The 21,567-nt window shown below is 46.7% G+C and overlaps 2 protein-coding genes across 2 annotated transcripts; both read left to right on the top strand.

Moving 5' to 3' along the window:
- Nucleotides 1–2,085: 2,085 nt before the first annotated feature.
- Nucleotides 2,086–7,790, top strand: LOC141941625 (A-kinase anchor protein 12-like). The gene is given in 4 exon segments (XM_074864595.1): nucleotides 2,086–2,095; nucleotides 2,700–6,369; nucleotides 6,371–6,527; nucleotides 7,622–7,790. Coding segments are annotated over 4 exon segments (3,846 nt in total). The 3' UTR covers nucleotides 7,631–7,790.
- A 4,036-nt stretch (nucleotides 7,791–11,826) lies between these two features.
- On the top strand, nucleotides 11,827–17,531 carry LOC141941626 (A-kinase anchor protein 12-like). The gene is given in 4 exon segments (XM_074864596.1): nucleotides 11,827–11,836; nucleotides 12,441–16,110; nucleotides 16,112–16,268; nucleotides 17,363–17,531. Coding segments are annotated over 4 exon segments (3,846 nt in total). The 3' UTR covers nucleotides 17,372–17,531.
- Nucleotides 17,532–21,567: the final 4,036 nt, after the last annotated feature.

Genomic DNA, 21,567 nt, shown 5'->3' on the forward strand with positions numbered 1-21,567 from the left:
TGTCCTGAGAAGCCTCCGTCACACTGAGTTTCAGTGTGGAGAAACAGCAATGTTTCACGTGTTTGTTGTTTAGGAGGGGTGAACTCCTTGGGGCGTTTAACTCGCACCTCTGGAGGTTTGGTCTGGATGTTTTGTGGCAAACCGCACCGAGAAAGCGTCCCAGAAGCGGGAGCTGAGGCGGTCTGTCGTTTCGAAAGGGGCTGTTTCTTCCTGCCGAGCCGCCCGCCCTCTCCTCCCTTCGGGGGAAACGACACGAATAGTCCAGGTGAAAATTTCAAGCGGGCTCCTTCGGGGCAGCGCGGCTCTGGCTGCGCGCGGTGCCGGTGCCGCGGCGGGGCGGGAAGAGACCAGACGCGCGTCAGCAGCCGGCGCGGGGCGGGGCCGGGCCGAGGGGCGGGGCGGGGCCGGGCCGAGGGGCGGGGCCGGGCCGAGGGGCGCGGCGGCGGCGGGGAAGCCCCTTGCATTGTTTCTCTTGTCTCCCCGTTGCCGGGGTTTCCGCGTGTGGCAACCGGGGGCCCAGTGCCTCAGCGCGGGGCGACTCGCTGGGGTGTGGGTGCCGGAGCGCGCCTCCGCCTCTCCGAAGTGCTGTTTGACCGACTCGGGATTTCCTGGCGGTGCGGGAGCATTGAAAAGGACCGGCTTCGACATTTCTGTCACCGCGAGAACCCTTTCCAAGGCAAGCTTGCGGAGATTTTAAAATTTCCTGTCACCTCAGTCAGACGTTTGATGCGGTCCTTGCAGCACAAGGCTGTGCTAAATCTGGAGACGCTAACCAGGGGGTTTTCTGCCGTCCCAGAATCTGACAGTGTCTGCAGCTGAGGAACGGAAAGGAAAGGCAGTGACCGCAGCGATGATGCTGTTTTACGTTGATCGGGCAATAATGCAGTAAAATACCTTAAGAGCTAAGCTTGCTGAAATTGAAGGAAATGCAGAAGTTAGCGTCAGTGATATGTTGTAAAAATGTTTGCATGAGAGAAACGAAGCTCTTGCTCTAGAGCTGTTTTAATTTCAATGAAGCAAAATCCAGAGGAGATTAACGCCGTGGCGGGGGGGGGGGTGTCTGCTTGCACGTGTGGCGGCAGGGTCCCAGCCTGTGATACCAAAACCTCGACGCTGTGTCCGTTGAACTCCGTACATCTCATTTAAGAAAGTAGCGCGTGAGCCACTGAAGTGTGAGAGCTGGCACCATAAACTGATTGGGCTTTGTGAAAAGGTAGTAGTATTTGGAGGAGCAAAGAGTTCAAAGGAAAAGACATCTTGCACTGCTGGTTTTGCACAAACTTCTATCGTTCTATGGGAAACAAAATGGCATTATGAAATTTAAATAAACCAACCCCACTTTTGTTCCTAATGATAACTAACTGACATCAGAGTTTCTCTCGGCTTGCTGTTGTATGCTGTTGGATTTCCTCACTCCTATTGTTTTTGCTAGAGCTAGTGAATGAATTCAACAAATAGTGGAGGTTTATTAATGCAAAGTACTTTAGCTTTACAACACCTATTGACCACAGAGCCTGTAGAAGCCCTGGTCTGTTTGGAGCTGACCCTGGGGAGGACTGTACGTGATTTGAATCAGTTAGTAGGGGACGAGACATCCTACCGCTGTTTACAATAGGGTTTTCATTAAACTCGATGTTTAATGAGCTTATCACATGCTGAGCCTTTTTCCTCAAGGGTTCTCTACTTTTTTATTTCCTTTTATTGTTAGTAATTAAAGGTTAAACTGCTTTGCAAAAGCAATCTCTGTATAGGGTTGCACAGTGAGATCGTTTGAGGCTTTCCTCATTTAATAATCCTTGTGGAAACTTGGATTTTCACCGCAACACAACTGCTTCTACAGGACACTTTGCAAGAACTACATCTAGCTTGTAGTACAAATCACCGTTTCTTTGAAGGGACGGAGTACCTCTCCTTATTGGTAGGCGGGAGTGTTTTAAGCTATCATGTGTCTAGTTCGTGCAGGTGGAGCTACATCTCCTTTGTGGTGAGTTTGCCTGTGGTGTCTATGTTACTCCTTATGCAGTCGTTTTGCTAAAGAAAATTTTTAATCTGGTTTTCATTGTGCATCGTTAGGAGCTCTCAAGAATGCCCCAACGTAGGAGCCTCATCGTTAGGAGCTGTAAAATGAGCTTTTCTTTTCTTGTCATCATTTTAGGTCAGCACAGTTTTTCGGTTTGGTTTCTTTTTTTTTCTCTCGGAGGTCTCTCTCCGCCCGGAAAGTATACGGAGCTTTGCTTCAGGAATCATTACATAATTTCTGTATATTCTTTGAGTAATGATAGCATAGAAATATTTTTTATTTTCTCACATAAGTTTGCCTTGAAGTAAAAAACCAAAACCCAACAAACAACAAAAAACCACAAACACAAAACCCCACAAAAAGACCTGCAAAAGAAGGAAGGAGAATGAGAGGCTGTAAGCTGGAGAGGTGCATTTGCAAATAAACTTCGGAAAGACCCATACAATGACCTGAGGCAGAAGAGGAATTCTAGCAACCTTAGAACAAAAACTAGTCGTTAAAAAAAATTAATAGTAGCGCACAGAAGAGGCACGCAGATAATTAAACAAGCATGTTTAGGAAGGTTCGATAAAAATGAAGAAAAACACATTAAAAAAGTTATATATATTTATATAATGGTATCCTATAGCATTAAATTGAGAAGGAAACTAACTGGTTTTTGTTGTTGTTGTTTACACAGTTGGACAAACAGAACATTCCAGTGCAACTTTGAAAGAAGACACGGAAACTATGGAGGCAAGTCCGTCTGACTCAAGCACCAAGGACGGTGTAGTAGATGCTGAGAAAGAGGATGCTCATACAGTCGAGCAGTTGCCATCTTTGGAAGAAGACGCAGAAGACCATGCATCTGAGCCACAGTCTTACGATCTGGGTTTTAAAAAGGTTTTTAAATTTTGGGCGTTCAGATTCACAGTGAAGAAGACACGAAAATCAGAACCTGCTGATTTTCAGCCTGTTCAACTGCTTACTGTAAAAAAGCAAACACAAGTCCCTGAAGGAGCTGGTGATCAAAAAGAAGTCGGCTCAGAAGAAACAGCGATGCCTGAGGATGCACTCTCTGCAGAAGACAACACCAAAGACACACTGAAAAATGAAAAAACAGAAGATGAATCTCCTAAAACACCAGAAGCAGATGAGATTTGTTCTCAGTCAGCTGCCTTAGCCACTGATACTGCATCGCCATTAAGAAAATTTTTTACTCGGGGATGGACTCGATTTGGAAAAAAGAAGAGGTTTAGGAAGCCTAAAGAAGATGAACTACAGTCTCCTACTAAAGAAGATGGGCAAGAAAAAGAGGGGGCAACGTTAATAACTGAAACCAGTGAAAAGGAGGAGAAATCTGAGTTTGAGGAGCAAGATGAGGAGAGGAACGTGACAGAAGTAACTACTGAAGAGCATGAGAAGGAGCAAAGTGAAGATGAAAAACAGCCGTCAAAAAGGATTGTGGCAGACACAGGAGTGGAAGCAAGTGGGAAGGAAGAGCTAATCAAGCATGATGAGCAGGAACAAAAAGAGGCTGTAACAGCAGCAGTTGTTAAAGAAAGTGCGATGGAGAAAAAAGCTGGAGATGATCAAGAAAGAAAACTGGTGGAAGTCTCAGATGATCTTGGTAAAAAGGAAGAAAAAACTGAAGAAGGAGAAAAAGAAAGTGAGCAGCTAAAAACAAGCTCAGTGGTAGCTGTTGTTTCTGATATTGTGAATGGAGAATTGAAAACATCCTCAGAAGTCCTACCGGCGGGAGACAAACTGGAGTCAACAGGGAAGTGTGAAATAGATGTCAGAACTGAAATATCCTCTGAAGAGAGACCTGAAGCAGGGTCTTTGGCAATTGCAATTTCTAGTGAACAGCTTAAAAAATCTGAAGGAAGAGAAGGAAATAAACGTGCTCCGCTAGAGAAAGAAACATTTGATGAAAAAACAGAGGAAGCAGAATTGAAAATATCACCCACAGCAGAAGACATCACACAAGGAGAATCTCTGGACACAACCACAGAGAAGAAAGAAAGCAAAGAACATGAGACAAAACTGACTCTGGGTGCTCCTGGATTGAAGTCCTTTTCTACTTCTGAATGCTCAGTTGACACAGAGGACGATCAACAGTCTATCAAACCCACTGGTGAAGGATTACAGGGAAAAACTAGCAGAGTTATGACTGATACTATCAAACCAGGTGAAATAACCACAGAAATAACGCCTGAAGAGGCAGCTGGAAAGAGGCCTCCAGAAGGTATCACAAATGAAGCTGAACTGCTGTCTTCTCAAGAAAAAAATAAACTGCAAGGCAGCCCTTTAAAGAAACTCTTTATGGGTACTGGATTTAAAAAACTGTCTGGAAAGAAGCGGAAAGGCAAAAGAGAAGAATCTAAGTTAGGGGAACAGGGTGAGCCAATTCAGCACTTACCAGCTTCCCCAGATAGCCCAGAGGAACAAAAAGGGGAGAGTTCTGCTTCTTCTCCTGAGCAGATGAATGAAATTCCTTCTTTGGAGAAATCTGTAGACGGAATGCAGGTCACTGAAAATGAAGACGCTGCTATTGCAGATGTGGCGCGCAAAAGAGAAAGTCTTACGCCCTGGGCATCATTTAAAAAGATGGTGACTCCCAAGAAGCGTGTCAGAAGACCTTCTGCAAGTGATAAAGAAGAAGAAATTGATAAGACAAAGAGTGTTGCAGTGTCTGCAACCGAAAATACTATTGATGAATATCAGGGAGAATTAAAAGAAGATGGGATGGACCAGAAACCAGAGAAAAGCACAGAAAAGCCCAAAAAAAAGGTTGGCACCTCTGTGTTCTGGGAAGCTTTTTTATGTGGAGGTTCTTCAAAGAAAAGAGCCAGGAAATCATCATCATCATCATCTGATGAAGACACTGAACATAAGCTTGGTCGAGAAAGCCAAAAAACAGACGAGTCTGGACAGAACAAAGAAACGGCAACAGGTGCAGTTCTTACTAGTTCTCAGGAGAGCGATCAAGGACGAGGGAATTCTTCCCCAGAACAAGCTGGAAGCCCATCCGAAGCGGAAGCTATTTCAACACGGGCACCATTTAAAAGGTTAGTCGCTCCAAGAAGGAGATCCAAAACCAGAATGGAAGAGAGAACGGAAGACTCTGTTGTGGGATCTAGCCTTGAGCATTCAATGTCGGACGGTGAGCCTGGAAAAGACGAATCATTCGTTCCATTTAGAAAACTGATGCCTGGGCGTAGGAAGAAAAAGTCAGATGGAAAGCCAGCACCAAGTCATCTTAAACAAGCAAGAGAAGACATGGCAGAAACAACCGAAGAAGATTTGGATATTCCAGCTGTTGTTCCTTTATCTGAATACGAAGCAGCAGAGCAGGAGAAAATGGAAGGCCAACAAGCGAAAGATGCTGAGGCGATGAGAGAACAAACCTCAGAGAAGGAGAGAGCAGAAAAATTGGAGGAGACCCTAAGAGTTGAGCAAGCACATGAGGCACTGGTACATGCAGTTACTGTTGCCCTTGTGGAAGGGGAAAGGGCGGTTACCGGTACCGAAGCAAGGTCACCACCTTGGCTATCTGCTGCTCTGACAGAGTGCATTGAGCAGGCAAAAGAAAAGGAAGAGAAAGAAACTGAGAAAACATTTGAATCAGATGTTCCTGTGGAAGAAGCAGTGGTAGCTGCTAAGACAGTGCCAGAGATGAGAAAGGCTGTAAGTGATGACACCACAGCAAGTGAGCTAGAGCTGACCTCAGAAGCAGTGACAGCTCCGGAGGAGACGGCAGAAGCTTCCTGCACTGAAGAAACAATGGAAGTGTCCCTTGCTGAGGAGACAGCTGAGATGGTTTCTGCTGTTTCACCGTTGTTAGAAACCGCAGATCCTACAGAGGAAGTGACGCCTGTACAAGAAGTAGAGGCCGCTGAACAAAATTCGAAAGAATTAGACAAACAGACACAAAAAGTTCTTCATGAAGTTGTTGAAAGAGTAAAGTTAGCAGGTGTAGCACAGCTGGTTAGTGAAAGACCCGGGTCAGCAGCTATAATTACAACAGTACAAGGCATTGAGTCAGAAGTGAAAGCTGACGCTAAAGATGGGAACACTGTAGGCCAGGAAACTGTTTTGCCTGGACAGTCCTTGGAAAAAGGAGAACACAAGGAGGATGGCCTCCAGCCCCAGGGAAGCGCAGGGAGCGTTCAGGGCCAAAACGGAGTCGAAGAGGGTGTTCTACCCGAAGGTTCAGAGAGAAATGAAGTACCTGCTGCAGTGAAAGAAAGCACAGAAGGATGTGAAAATGTAGATGTATTGAGAGACGAAAGCCAGTGGCAGGCATGTGAAAAAGCAGCTGTAGAAGACCATGAAGAAATACCTGAAGTGGAGGGGACAGTAGAGGAATCTTCATCACACGACAGAGTTTCACAGCGTCAAAGCAGTCACTTCCAAGGAAGAGATATCTGTAAAGGAGGAGCCTTCAGAACCAGAGAAGCTGCCCATAACAGAATTGACAGTAGAGGAGACGAGCGACGAACGTATTCCGGAAGTACAGACTGCAGTGAGTCTTACACATAACACAAAGGTTGATTTGTCAAATTAAAAACCAGCACGTGTTAGATCTTATACCTAATTCAAAACCAGGTCGTGGCCATACTACTGTCAAGGACCTTCCTTGTGCAGCCTGTGGCAACTGAAGTTAATTTCTGGCGAGACACACACACAGATGTCCAGAAGCAGCAGCCACTGAGGCTTGTGTGCAGAGTGAGGTGGATGCAGTTCCTGCAGAAATGGAGTAGGAGATGGTGTGCATTGCTGAAGCAATTGCCATTAGGGCTCCTGCACAGCACAGTGTGACTTAACGGATTATATGAACCCCTGAGATGCCTATGTGAGCCGTATGGCACCATACATAGTGGATGGTAGCTTCGGTTGTAGGCAGAGATACAATTGTAGCTGAAGTACCTCTGCAAAGGGCAGAAATGAAATGACACCACTATGGCCAGTTTTAAATGTGCGGAAATTATTGTGGCTGATGTTCTTCCCTACCTCCCCACCACCTTCCTGGCTTAGTCTTTGTTTCAAGTGCTGTCAGCTGTCCCTTGCTTTAGGCTGCCCTTTGTTTAATGAGCTGTGTGTCCTGAGAAACTGAACACAAGCTAGAATCATGGTGACCCGCTAGTCTCTGTGTCATCACCTCACACTCTTCCCATAACTTGTTTCTTCTCTGTACAGCCACCCTCACTTTAATGGCCTTTGACTCGGCCTGGAGTTTCGGGGGATATTTCTGGGAGGTAGAAAATGTGGCTTCCAGTTCTCCTAGATACGCACTCATACGGCACGTGTTTAATGTGTGGGATTTAATCTGCAAACACTCTTCCTCTCTAACAAAGCTCTTTTTAAAATCCTAAAGGATGTGAGCGTTGCCTTCCGTGGTAAACCTGGAGTGCCTTATGTACCAAATCTCTTTGCACTTCGGTGAAATCTGAATCGGAAATGATAGGCACAGTTTCTCCCTAGGATATTTAACTGCACTTGCTTCACTAAGTCATGAGACCTTTATCTCTGTCTTTGAGACCTGCCTGGGAAAATAAGATATTCTTGAGAGAATAAGTTGTCACTAATAAAGCTTTTTTACTGTCGTCTGTCTTTCAGATGTGCTAAGCATCCACGTGACATTTGGAGAGATGCCAGTCCTAGAGAACAACTGACAACCCTGCGACAGAACCGGGAGCTTTATTCACTACCCTTTATTCTTAGATGTTAAGACAGTTTTGTTATTTCTATTAAAAAAACCCAATGCCTTCAACGTTGGCTATATCCACACATTTGTTCCATTCGAAGGTCATTTGCCTCTGCCCCAAATACACCACTTAGACTGGAGATGCACAACCGAATGGATGGACAGACCACTACAATTTGTACCACAGTTATTGTCGTCCCCTCACTTCATGTGTGTCCTGTCTGTCCCATCTCCTTGAATCCCTTCACTCATCCCTGAATCCCCCCCCCCCTTCTCTCCGCAGTCTTCCTTACCCCCCACATCTTCCGTAGCTGCCTCGATTTGACCTACGAGTGGCTGTAGATGCTGCTTGACTTGTGTGTGAGGGGGAAGAGAAGGGCTGACTGATGGGAACACATGAGAGACTTCTGGCCCAGTGGCAGATGTGGCTTTATCAAACAGCAGGAACTGGATCACGCACAAATTCTTGAGCAAGACGCTCAAGATTGCTGCTGGGGTATACTCCTGACGGCACTGAAAATCCAGAGGTGCTTGTGATTTATGTTCACAGACCTTGGACTTCAGACATTAAATTTTTCTAGCCGTCTACGTGCTACGGGTAAGGATGTTTAGCGGCATTTGTATCTCAAAAGGCTTGCATAGATTCATGCCTGAACTCATTTTGTCAAGCTACATGTTTACTTTCTTATCTCAGCTAAGATGCTAAATCCCGTATCAGCAAATACCTACCTGCACTGGTCACAGCAGATGTAGGGATGTTGAAACACGACAGGGTGCCTGTCCCTCTTCTTGCTTTCATACTGCGTCAGGGGACTCCTGCTGCAGGTGACTGATCTCAGTGTTCAACCCCGGCATTTGGAAGTAGAGATCAAGCCAGCATCTCCCACCAGACTTTGTGCTCAAGGCACACAACCTCTGCCGGTCCTTTTGCAAGGTTTATGCATTTATGCTATCCTGTTACTGGTTAACGTGAAGCCCCTAAACAGGCATCAAAGTAGAGCTCGGAGACCAAACCTCTTGGCACGCCAGGGAGGTTTGTGTGCTGTCTTCTCTTTTGTAAGGCTCTTTTATTGGCAATAGCTCAAGCATCCTGCCTCTTAGCTCAAGCTATGGAAGCAGATCTGGCTTTCCCATTTAGATCCAGAGCACGCGGGAGGCAGCTGTGCTCCTTGAGGAACCCGCACAGCTCGGATACGGCAAGTGCCTGGGGATGGGCAGGCAGCTTGCCAGAAGCACGGAGGATTCCTGAGATGGTCCCGTCTGGATGCTGAGTGCTGGATATTTGTCATTCACACCGCCACACGGGAGGGGAGCAGGCCTGAGGAGGTTGATGGCCCTGCAAGAAAGGATGTGGTTTGGCATGAGGAGCAATGTGGATCAGGCGGCCAGTGGGATTGGCAGCACAGGGTTTGGAGTCCTGGGTTTTGGGGAGATGGATGAGATGTGGTAAAAGAGGGTGACTCTTAGCTCTGTGAACATTTGAAGACGCCGCCAACAAGATGGAAGCTTAGCCACCACAATACTAATATCCAATTTAGGGCTGATGTCACTTCTAGCCGGACACTAAATTTAACCTTTACAAAAGTAAGAATGAAAGAGAAGGGTGTAGTAAAGGCCTGTGTCTGTCTGGCTCCAACATTCTCTTGAAAAAATATATCAACTCTTCAAAATAGGAAGAACAGTTTTAAGAAGTCTCCTATCCCTCCTTGAAAATTACACCCATTTCCAGAGCTTGAAAAACCGACAGAGCTCAGTCCTTAGTGCAAGGACTGATGATCCGATGGAACGAGGGCAGCAGAAGTCCAATATGCCATGGGAGCTGCTTCCTGGGGACGGTCTCTGTGTAAAGTCCTGTGGCAGCTTGACCCTGTCCTCATCATCTGGCCTGCAGATATGTCTCCATCCCTCCTACAAAGGCACCGGACTAGAAAGAATAACTAGCAAGACGCCTTTTCCTCGAAGCAGCTGGACAAGAGGGAATTGTGAAAAATTGCAAGGCATCTCCAAGCCAGCTGCTGTCCTGGAAGGCAGATGTCCTGAGAAGCCTCCGTCACACTGAGTTTCAGTGTGGAGAAACAGCAATGTTTCACGTGTTTGTTGTTTAGGAGGGGTGAACTCCTTGGGGCGTTTAACTCGCACCTCTGGAGGTTTGGTCTGGATGTTTTGTGGCAAACCGCACCGAGAAAGCGTCCCAGAAGCGGGAGCTGAGGCGGTCTGTCGTTTCGAAAGGGGCTGTTTCTTCCTGCCGAGCCGCCCGCCCTCTCCTCCCTTCGGGGGAAACGACACGAATAGTCCAGGTGAAAATTTCAAGCGGGCTCCTTCGGGGCAGCGCGGCTCTGGCTGCGCGCGGTGCCGGTGCCGCGGCGGGGCGGGAAGAGACCAGACGCGCGTCAGCAGCCGGCGCGGGGCGGGGCCGGGCCGAGGGGCGGGGCGGGGCCGGGCCGAGGGGCGGGGCCGGGCCGAGGGGCGCGGCGGCGGCGGGGAAGCCCCTTGCATTGTTTCTCTTGTCTCCCCGTTGCCGGGGTTTCCGCGTGTGGCAACCGGGGGCCCAGTGCCTCAGCGCGGGGCGACTCGCTGGGGTGTGGGTGCCGGAGCGCGCCTCCGCCTCTCCGAAGTGCTGTTTGACCGACTCGGGATTTCCTGGCGGTGCGGGAGCATTGAAAAGGACCGGCTTCGACATTTCTGTCACCGCGAGAACCCTTTCCAAGGCAAGCTTGCGGAGATTTTAAAATTTCCTGTCACCTCAGTCAGACGTTTGATGCGGTCCTTGCAGCACAAGGCTGTGCTAAATCTGGAGACGCTAACCAGGGGGTTTTCTGCCGTCCCAGAATCTGACAGTGTCTGCAGCTGAGGAACGGAAAGGAAAGGGAGTGACCGCAGCGATGATGCTGTTTTACGTTGATCGGGCAATAATGCAGTAAAATACCTTAAGAGCTAAGCTTGCTGAAATTGAAGGAAATGCAGAAGTTAGCGTCAGTGATATGTTGTAAAAATGTTTGCATGAGAGAAACGAAGCTCTTGCTCTAGAGCTGTTTTAATTTCAATGAAGCAAAATCCAGAGGAGATTAACGCCGTGGCGGGGGGGGGGGTGTCTGCTTGCACGTGTGGCGGCAGGGTCCCAGCCTGTGATACCAAAACCTCGACGCTGTGTCCGTTGAACTCCGTACATCTCATTTAAGAAAGTAGCGCGTGAGCCACTGAAGTGTGAGAGCTGGCACCATAAACTGATTGGGCTTTGTGAAAAGGTAGTAGTATTTGGAGGAGCAAAGAGTTCAAAGGAAAAGACATCTTGCACTGCTGGTTTTGCACAAACTTCTATCGTTCTATGGGAAACAAAATGGCATTATGAAATTTAAATAAACCAACCCCACTTTTGTTCCTAATGATAACTAACTGACATCAGAGTTTCTCTCGGCTTGCTGTTGTATGCTGTTGGATTTCCTCACTCCTGTTTTTTTTGCTAGAGCTAGTGAATGAATTCAACAAATAGTGGAGGTTTATTAATGCAAAGTACTTTAGCTTTACAACACCTATTGACCACAGAGCCTGTAGAAGCCCTGGTCTGTTTGGAGCTGACCCTGGGGAGGACTGTACGTGATTTGAATCAGTTAGTAGGGGACGAGACATCCTACCGCTGTTTACAATAGGGTTTTCATTAAACTCGATGTTTAATGAGCTTATCACATGCTGAGCCTTTTTCCTCAAGGGTTCTCTACTTTTTTATTTCCTTTTATTGTTAGTAATTAAAGGTTAAACTGCTTTGCAAAAGCAATCTCTGTATAGGGTTGCACAGTGAGATCGTTTGAGGCTTTCCTCATTTAATAATCCTTGTGGAAACTTGGATTTTCACCGCAACACAACTGCTTCTACAGGACACTTTGCAAGAACTACATCTAGCTTGTAGTACAAATCACCGTTTCTTTGAAGGGACGGAGTACCTCTCCTTATTGGTAGGCGGGAGTGTTTTAAGCTATCATGTGTCTAGTTCGTGCAGGTGGAGCTACATCTCCTTTGTGGTGAGTTTGCCTGTGGTGTCTATGTTACTCCTTATGCAGTCGTTTTGCTAAAGAAAATTTTTAATCTGGTTTTCATTGTGCATCGTTAGGAGCTCTCAAGAATGCCCCAACGTAGGAGCCTCATCGTTAGGAGCTGTAAAATGAGCTTTTCTTTTCTTGTCATCATTTTAGGTCAGCACAGTTTTTCGGTTTGGTTTCTTTTTTTTTCTCTCGGAGGTCTCTCTCCGCCCGGAAAGTATACGGAGCTTTGCTTCAGGAATCATTACATAATTTCTGTACATTCTTTGAGTAATGATAGCATAGAAATATTTTTTATTTTCTCACATACGTTTGCCTTGAAGTAAAAAACCAAAACCCAACAAACAACAAAAAACCACAAACACAAAACCCCACAAAAAGACCTGCAAAAGAAGGAAGGAGAATGAGAGGCTGTAAGCTGGAGAGGTGCATTTGCAAATAAACTTCGGAAAGACCCATACAATGACCTGAGGCAGAAGAGGAATTCTAGCAACCTTAGAACAAAAACTAGTCGTTAAAAAAAATTAATAGTAGCGCACAGAAGAGGCACGCAGATAATTAAACAAGCATGTTTAGGAAGGTTCGATAAAAATGAAGAAAAACACATTAAAAAAGTTATATATATTTATATAATGGTATCCTATAGCATTAAATTGAGAAGGAAACTAACTGGTTTTTGTTGTTGTTGTTTACACAGTTGGACAAACAGAACATTCCAGTGCAACTTTGAAAGAAGACACGGAAACTATGGAGGCAAGTCCGTCTGACTCAAGCACCAAGGACGGTGTAGTAGATGCTGAGAAAGAGGATGCTCATACAGTCGAGCAGTTGCCATCTTTGGAAGAAGACGCAGAAGACCGTGCATCTGAGCCACAGTCTTACGATCTGGGTTTTAAAAAGGTTTTTAAATTTTGGGCGTTCAGATTCACAGTGAAGAAGACACGAAAATCAGAACCTGCTGATTTTCAGCCTGTTCAACTGCTTACTGTAAAAAAGCAAACACAAGTCCCTGAAGGAGCTGGTGATCAAAAAGAAGTCGGCTCAGAAGAAACAGCGATGCCTGAGGATGCACTCTCTGCAGAAGACAACACCAAAGACACACTGAAAAATGAAAAAACAGAAGATGAATCTCCTAAAACACCAGAAGCAAAGGAGATTTGTTCTCAGTCAGCTGCCTTAGCCACTGATACTGCATCGCCATTAAGAAAATTTTTTACTCGGGGATGGACTCGATTTGGAAAAAAGAAGAGGTTTAGGAAGCCTAAAGAAGATGAACTACAGTCTCCTACTAAAGAAGATGGGCAAGAAAAAGAGGGGGCAACGTTAATAACTGAAACCAGTGAAAAGGAGGAGAAATCTGAGTTTGAGGAGCAAGATGAGGAGAGGAACGTGACAGAAGTAACTACTGAAGAGCATGAGAAGGAGCAAAGTGAAGATGAAAAACAGCCGTCAAAAAGGATTGTGGCAGACACAGGAGTGGAAGCAAGTGGGAAGGAAGAGCTAATCAAGCATGATGAGCAGGAACAAAAAGAGGCTGTAACAGCAGCAGTTGTTAAAGAAAGTGCGATGGAGAAAAAAGCTGGAGATGATCAAGAAAGAAAACTGGTGGAAGTCTCAGATGATCTTGGTAAAAAGGAAGAAAAAACTGAAGAAGGAGAAAAAGAAAGTGAGCAGCTAAAAACAAGCTCAGTGGTAGCTGTTGTTTCTGATATTGTGAATGGAGAATTGAAAACATCCTCAGAAGTCCTACCGGCGGGAGACAAACTGGAGTCAACAGGGAAGTGTGAAATAGATGTCAGAACTGAAATATCCTCTGAAGAGAGACCTGAAGCAGGGTCTTTGGCAATTGCAATTTCTAGTGAACAGCTTAAAAAATCTGAAGGAAGAGAAGGAAATAAACGTGCTCCGCTAGAGAAAGAAACATTTGATGAAAGAACAGAGGAAGCAGAATTGAAAATATCACCCACAGCAGAAGACATCACACAAGGAGAAGCTCTGGACACAACCACAGAGAAGAAAGAAAGCAAAGAACATGAGACAAAACTGACTCTGGGTGCTCCTGGATTGAAGTCCTTTTCTACTTCTGAATGCTCAGTTGACACAGAGGACGATCAACAGTCTATCAAACCCACTGGTGAAGGATTACAGGGAAAAACTAGCAGAGTTATGACTGATACTATCAAACCAGGTGAAATAACCACAGAAATAACGCCTGAAGAGGCAGCTGGAAAGAGGCCTCCAGAAGGTATCACAAATGAAGCTGAACTGCTGTCTTCTCAAGAAAAAAATAAACTGCAAGGCAGCCCTTTAAAGAAACTCTTTATGGGTACTGGATTAAAAAAACTGTCTGGAAAGAAGCAGAAAGGCAAAAGAGAAGAATCTAAGTTAGGGGAACAGGGTGAGCCAATTCAGCACTTACCAGCTTCCCCAGATAGCCCAGAGGAACAAAAAGGGGAGAGTTCTGCTTCTTCTCCTGAGCAGATGAATGAAATTCCTTCTTTGGAGAAATCTGTAGACGGAATGCAGGTCACTGAAAATGAAGACGCTGCTATTGCAGATGTGGCGCGCAAAAGAGAAGGTCTTACGCCCTGGGCATCATTTAAAAAGATGGTGACTCCCAAGAAGCGTGTCAGAAGACCTTCTGCAAGTGATAAAGAAGAAGAAATTGATAAGACAAAGAGTGTTGCAGTGTCTGCAACCGAAAATACTATTGATGAATATCAGGGAGAATTAAAAGAAGATGGGATGGACCAGAAACCAGAGAAAAGCACAGAAAAGCCCAAAAAAAAGGTTGGCACCTCTGTGTTCTGGGAAGCTTTTTTATGTGGAGGTTCTTCAAAGAAAAGAGCCAGGAAATCATCATCATCATCATCTGATGAAGACACTGAACATAAGCTTGGTCGAGAAAGCCAAAAAACAGACGAGTCTGGACAGAACAAAGAAATGGCAACAGGTGCAGTTCTTACTAGTTCTCAGGAGAGCGATCAAGGACGAGGGAATTCTTCCCCAGAACAAGCTGGAAGCCCATCCGAAGCGGAAGCTATTTCAACACGGGCACCATTTAAAAGGTTAGTCGCTCCAAGAAGGAGATCCAAAACCAGAATGGAAGAGAGAACGGAAGACTCTGTTGTGGGATCTAGCCTTGAGCATTCAATGTCGGACGGTGAGCCTGGAAAAGACGAATCATTCGTTCCATTTAGAAAACTGATGCCTGGGCGTAGGAAGAAAAAGTCAGATGGAAAGCCAGCACCAAGTCATCTTAAACAAGCAAGAGAAGACATGGCAGAAACAACCGAAGAAGATTTGGATATTCCAGCTGTTGTTCCTTTATCTGAATACGAAGCAGCAGAGCAGGAGAAAATGGAAGGCCAACAAGCGAAAGATGCTGAGGCGATGAGAGAACAAACCTCAGAGAAGGAGAGAGCAGAAAAATTGGAGGAGACCCTAAGAGTTGAGCAAGCACATGAGGCACTGGTACATGCAGTTACTGTTGCCCTTGTGGAAGGGGAAAGGGCGGTTACCGGTACCGAAGCAAGGTCACCACCTTGGCTATCTGCTGCTCTGACAGAGTGCATTGAGCAGGCAAAAGAAAAGGAAGAGAAAGAAACTGAGAAAACATTTGAATCAGATGTTCCTGTGGAAGAAGCAGTGGTAGCTGCTAAGACAGTGCCAGAGATGAGAAAGGCTGTAAGTGATGACACCACAGCAAGTGAGCTAGAGCTGACCTCAGAAGCAGTGACAGCTCCGGAGGAGACGGCAGAAGCTTCCTGCACTGAAGAAACAATGGAAGTGTCCCTTGCTGAGGAGACAGCTGAGATGGTTTCTGCTGTTTCACCGTTGTTAGAAACCCCAGATCCTACAGAGGAAGTGACGCCTGTACAAGAAGTAGAGGCCGCTGAACAAAATTCGAAAGAATTAGACAAACAGACACAAAAAGTTCTTCATGAAGTTGTTGAAAGAGTAAAGTTAGCAGGTGTAGCACAGCTGGTTAGTGAAAGACCCGGGTCAGCAGCTATAATTACAACAGTACAAGGCATTGAGTCAGAAGTGAAAGCTGACGCTAAAGATGGGAACACTGTAGGCCAGGAAACTGTTTTGCCTGGACAGTCCTTGGAAAAAGGAGAACACAAGGAGGATGGCCTCCAGCCCCAGGGAAGCGCAGGGAGCGTTCAGGGCCAAAACGGAGTCGAAGAGGGTGTTCTACCCGAAGGTTCAGAGAGAAATGAAGTACCTGCTGCAGTGAAAGAAAGCACAGAAGGATGTGAAAATGTAGATGTATTGAGAGACGAAAGCCAGTGGCAGGCATGTGAAAAAGCAGCTGTAGAAGACCATGAAGAAATACCTGAAGTGGAGGGGACAGTAGAGGAATCTTCATCACACGACAGAGTTTCACAGCGTCAAAGCAGTCACTTCCAAGGAAGAGATATCTGTAAAGGAGGAGCCTTCAGAACCAGAGAAGCTGCCCATAACAGAATTGACAGTAGAGGAGACGAGCGACGAACGTATTCCGGAAGTACAGACTGCAGTGAGTCTTACACATAACACAAAGGTTGATTTGTCAAATTAAAAACCAGCACGTGTTAGATCTTATACCTAATTCAAAACCAGGTCGTGGCCATACTACTGTCAAGGACCTTCCTTGTGCAGCCTGTGGCAACTGAAGTTAATTTCTGGCGAGACACACACACAGATGTCCAGAAGCAGCAGCCACTGAGGCTTGTGTGCAGAGTGAGGTGGATGCAGTTCCTGCAGAAATGGAGTAGGAGATGGTGTGCATTGCTGAAGCAATTGCCATTAGGGCTCCTGCACAGCACAGTGTGACTTAACGGATTATATGAACCCCTGAGATGCCTATGTGAGCCGTATAGCACCATACATAGTGGATGGTAGCTTCGGTTGTAGGCAGAGATACAATTGTAGCTGAAGTACCTCTGCAAAGGGCAGAAATGAAATGACACCACTATGGCCAGTTTTAAATGTGCGGAAATTATTGTGGCTGATGTTCTTCCCTACCTCCCCACCACCTTCCTGGCTTAGTCTTTGTTTCAAGTGCTGTCAGCTGTCCCTTGCTTTAGGCTGCCCTTTGTTTAATGAGCTGTGTGTCCTGAGAAACTGAACACAAGCTAGAATCATGGTGACCCGCTAGTCTCTGTGTCATCACCTCACACTCTTCCCATAACTTGTTTCTTCTCTGTACAGCCACCCTCACTTTAATGGCCTTTGACTCGGCCTGGAGTTTCGGGGGATATTTCTGGGAGGTAGAAAATGTGGCTTCCAGTTCTCCTAGATACGCACTCATACGGCACGTGTTTAATGTGTGGGATTTAATCTGCAAACACTCTTCCTCTCTAACAAAGCTCTTTTTAAAATCCTAAAGGATGTGAGCGTTGCCTTCCGTGGTAAACCTGGAGTGCCTTATGTACCAAATCTCTTTGCACTTCGGTGAAATCTGAATCGGAAATGATAGGCACAGTTTCTCCCTAGGATATTTAACTGCACTTGCTTCACTAAGTCATGAGACCTTTATCTCTGTCTTTGAGACCTGCCTGGGAAAATAAGATATTCTTGAGAGAATAAGTTGTCACTAATAAAGCTTTTTTACTGTCGTCTGTCTTTCAGATGTGCTAAGCATCCACGTGACATTTGGAGAGATGCCAGTCCTAGAGAACAACTGACAACCCTGCGACAGAACCGGGAGCTTTATTCACTACCCTTTATTCTTAGATGTTAAGACAGTTTTGTTATTTCTATTAAAAAAACCCAATGCCTTCAACGTTGGCTATATCCACACATTTGTTCCATTCGAAGGTCATTTGCCTCTGCCCCAAATACACCACTTAGACTGGAGATGCACAACCGAATGGATGGACAGACCACTACAATTTGTACCACAGTTATTGTCGTCCCCTCACTTCATGTGTGTCCTGTCTGTCCCATCTCCTTGAATCCCTTCACTCATCCCTGAATCCCCCCCCCCCTTCTCTCCGCAGTCTTCCTTACCCCCCACATCTTCCGTAGCTGCCTCGATTTGACCTACGAGTGGCTGTAGATGCTGCTTGACTTGTGTGTGAGGGGGAAGAGAAGGGCTGACTGATGGGAACACATGAGAGACTTCTGGCCCAGTGGCAGATGTGGCTTTATCAAACAGCAGGAACTGGATCACGCACAAATTCTTGAGCAAGACGCTCAAGATTGCTGCTGGGGTATACTCCTGACGGCACTGAAAATCCAGAGGTGCTTGTGATTTATGTTCACAGACCTTGGACTTCAGACATTAAATTTTTCTAGCCGTCTACGTGCTACGGGTAAGGATGTTTAGCGGCATTTGTATCTCAAAAGGCTTGCATAGATTCATGCCTGAACTCATTTTGTCAAGCTACATGTTTACTTTCTTATCTCAGCTAAGATGCTAAATCCCGTATCAGCAAATACCTACCTGCACTGGTCACAGCAGATGTAGGGATGTTGAAACACGACAGGGTGCCTGTCCCTCTTCTTGCTTTCATACTGCGTCAGGGGACTCCTGCTGCAGGTGACTGATCTCAGTGTTCAACCCCGGCATTTGGAAGTAGAGATCAAGCCAGCATCTCCCACCAGACTTTGTGCTCAAGGCACACAACCTCTGCCGGTCCTTTTGCAAGGTTTATGCATTTATGCTATCCTGTTACTGGTTAACGTGAAGCCCCTAAACAGGCATCAAAGTAGAGCTCGGAGACCAAACCTCTTGGCACGCCAGGGAGGTTTGTGTGCTGTCTTCTCTTTTGTAAGGCTCTTTTATTGGCAATAGCTCAAGCATCCTGCCTCTTAGCTCAAGCTATGGAAGCAGATCTGGCTTTCCCATTTAGATCCAGAGCACGCGGGAGGCAGCTGTGCTCCTTGAGGAACCCGCACAGCTCGGATACGGCAAGTGCCTGGGGATGGGCAGGCAGCTTGCCAGAAGCACGGAGGATTCCTGAGATGGTCCCGTCTGGATGCTGAGTGCTGGATATTTGTCATTCACACCGCCACACGGGAGGGGAGCAGGCCTGAGGAGGTTGATGGCCCTGCAAGAAAGGATGTGGTTTGGCATGAGGAGCAATGTGGATCAGGCGGCCAGTGGGATTGGCAGCACAGGGTTTGGAGTCCTGGGTTTTGGGGAGATGGATGAGATGTGGTAAAAGAGGGTGACTCTTAGCTCTGTGAACATTTGAAGACGCCGCCAACAAGATGGAAGCTTAGCCACCACAATACTAATATCCAATTTAGGGCTGATGTCACTTCTAGCCGGACACTAAATTTAACCTTTACAAAAGTAAGAATGAAAGAGAAGGGTGTAGTAAAGGCCTGTGTCTGTCTGGCTCCAACATTCTCTTGAAAAAATATATCAACTCTTCAAAATAGGAAGAACAGTTTTAAGAAGTCTCCTATCCCTCCTTGAAAATTACACCCATTTCCAGAGCTTGAAAAACCGACAGAGCTCAGTCCTTAGTGCAAGGACTGATGATCCGATGGAACGAGGGCAGCAGAAGTCCAATATGCCATGGGAGCTGCTTCCTGGGGACGGTCTCTGTGTAAAGTCCTGTGGCAGCTTGACCCTGTCCTCATCATCTGGCCTGCAGATATGTCTCCATCCCTCCTACAAAGGCACCGGACTAGAAAGAATAACTAGCAAGACGCCTTTTCCTCGAAGCAGCTGGACAAGAGGGAATTGTGAAAAATTGCAAGGCATCTCCAAGCCAGCTGCTGTCCTGGAAGGCAGATGTCCTGAGAAGCCTCCGTCACACTGAGTTTCAGTGTGGAGAAACAGCAATGTTTCACGTGTTTGTTGTTTAGGAGGGGTGAACTCCTTGGGGCGTTTAACTCGCACCTCTGGAGGTTTGGTCTGGATGTTTTGTGGCAAACCGCACCGAGAAAGCGTCCCAGAAGCGGGAGCTGAGGCGGTCTGTCGTTTCGAAAGGGGCTGTTTCTTCCTGCCGAGCCGCCCGCCCTCTCCTCCCTTCGGGGGAAACGACACGAATAGTCCAGGTGAAAATTTCAAGCGGGCTCCTTCGGGGCAGCGCGGCTCTGGCTGCGCGCGGTGCCGGTGCCGCGGCGGGGCGGGAAGAGACCAGACGCGCGTCAGCAGCCGGCGCGGGGCGGGGCCGGGCCGAGGGGCGGGGCGGGGCCGGGCCGAGGGGCGGGGCCGGGCCGAGGGGCGCGGCGGCGGCGGGGAAGCCCCTTGCATTGTTTCTCTTGTCTCCCCGTTGCCGGGGTTTCCGCGTGTGGCAACCGGGGGCCCAGTGCCTCAGCGCGGGGCGACTCGCTGGGGTGTGGGTGCCGGAGCGCGCCTCCGCCTCTCCGAAGTGCTGTTTGACCGACTCGGGATTTCCTGGCGGTGCGGGAGCATTGAAAAGGACCGGCTTCGACATTTCTGTCACCGCGAGAACCCTTTCCAAGGCAAGCTTGCGGAGATTTTAAAATTTCCTGTCACCTCAGTCAGACGTTTGATGCGGTCCTTGCAGCACAAGGCTGTGCTAAATCTGGAGACGCTAACCAGGGGGTTTTCTGCCGTCCCAGAATCTGACAGTGTCTGCAGCTGAGGAACGGAAAGGAAAGGCAGTGACCGCAGCGATGATGCTGTTTTACGTTGATCGGGCAATAATGCAGTAAAATACCTTAAGAGCTAAGCTTGCTGAAATTGAAGGAAATGCAGAAGTTAGCGTCAGTGATATGTTGTAAAAATGTTTGCATGAGAGAAACGAAGCTCTTGCTCTAGAGCTGTTTTAATTTCAATGAAGCAAAATCCAGAGGAGATTAACGCCGTGGCGGGGGGGGGGGTGTCTGCTTGCACGTGTGGCGGCAGGGTCCCAGCCTGTGATACCAAAACCTCGACGCTGTGTCCGTTGAACTCCGTACATCTCATTTAAGAAAGTAGCGCGTGAGCCACTGAAGTGTGAGAGCTGGCACCATAAACTGATTGGGCTTTGTGAAAAGGTAGTAGTATTTGGAGGAGCAAAGAGTTCAAAGGAAAAGACATCTTGCACTGCTGGTTTTGCACAAACTTCTATCGTTCTATGGGAAACAAAATGGCATTATGAAATTTAAATAAACCAACCCCACTTTTGTTCCTAATGATAACTAACTGACATCAGAGTTTCTCTCGGCTTGCTGTTGTATGCTGTTGGATTTCCTCACTCCTGTTTTTTTTGCTAGAGCTAGTGAATGAATTCAACAAATAGTGGAGGTTTATTAATGCAAAGTACTTTAGCTTTACAACACCTATTGACCACAGAGCCTGTAGAAGCCCTGGTCTGTTTGGAGCTGACCCTGGGGAGGACTGTACGTGATTTGAATCAGTTAGTAGGGGACGAGACATCCTACCGCTGTTTACAATAGGGTTTTCATTAAACTCGATGTTTAATGAGCTTATCACATGCTGAGCCTTTTTCCTCAAGGGTTCTCTACTTTTTTATTTCCTTTTATTGTTAGTAATTAAAGGTTAAACTGCTTTGCAAAAGCAATCTCTGTATAGGGTTGCACAGTGAGATCGTTTGAGGCTTTCCTCATTTAATAATCCTTGTGGAAACTTGGATTTTCACCGCAACACAACTGCTTCTACAGGACACTTTGCAAGAACTACATCTAGCTTGTAGTACAAATCACCGTTTCTTTGAAGGGACGGAGTACCTCTCCTTATTGGTAGGCGGGAGTGTTTTAAGCTATCATGTGTCTAGTTCGTGCAGGTGGAGCTACATCTCCTTTGTGGTGAGTTTGCCTGTGGTGTCTATGTTACTCCTTATGCAGTCGTTTTGCTAAAGAAAATTTTTAATCTGGTTTTCATTGTGCATCGTTAGGAGCTCTCAAGA

The sequence above is a fragment of the Strix uralensis genome, chromosome 3 (assembly GCF_047716275.1).
Source record: "Strix uralensis isolate ZFMK-TIS-50842 chromosome 3, bStrUra1, whole genome shotgun sequence".
Lineage (NCBI taxonomy): Eukaryota > Metazoa > Chordata > Aves > Strigiformes > Strigidae > Strix > Strix uralensis.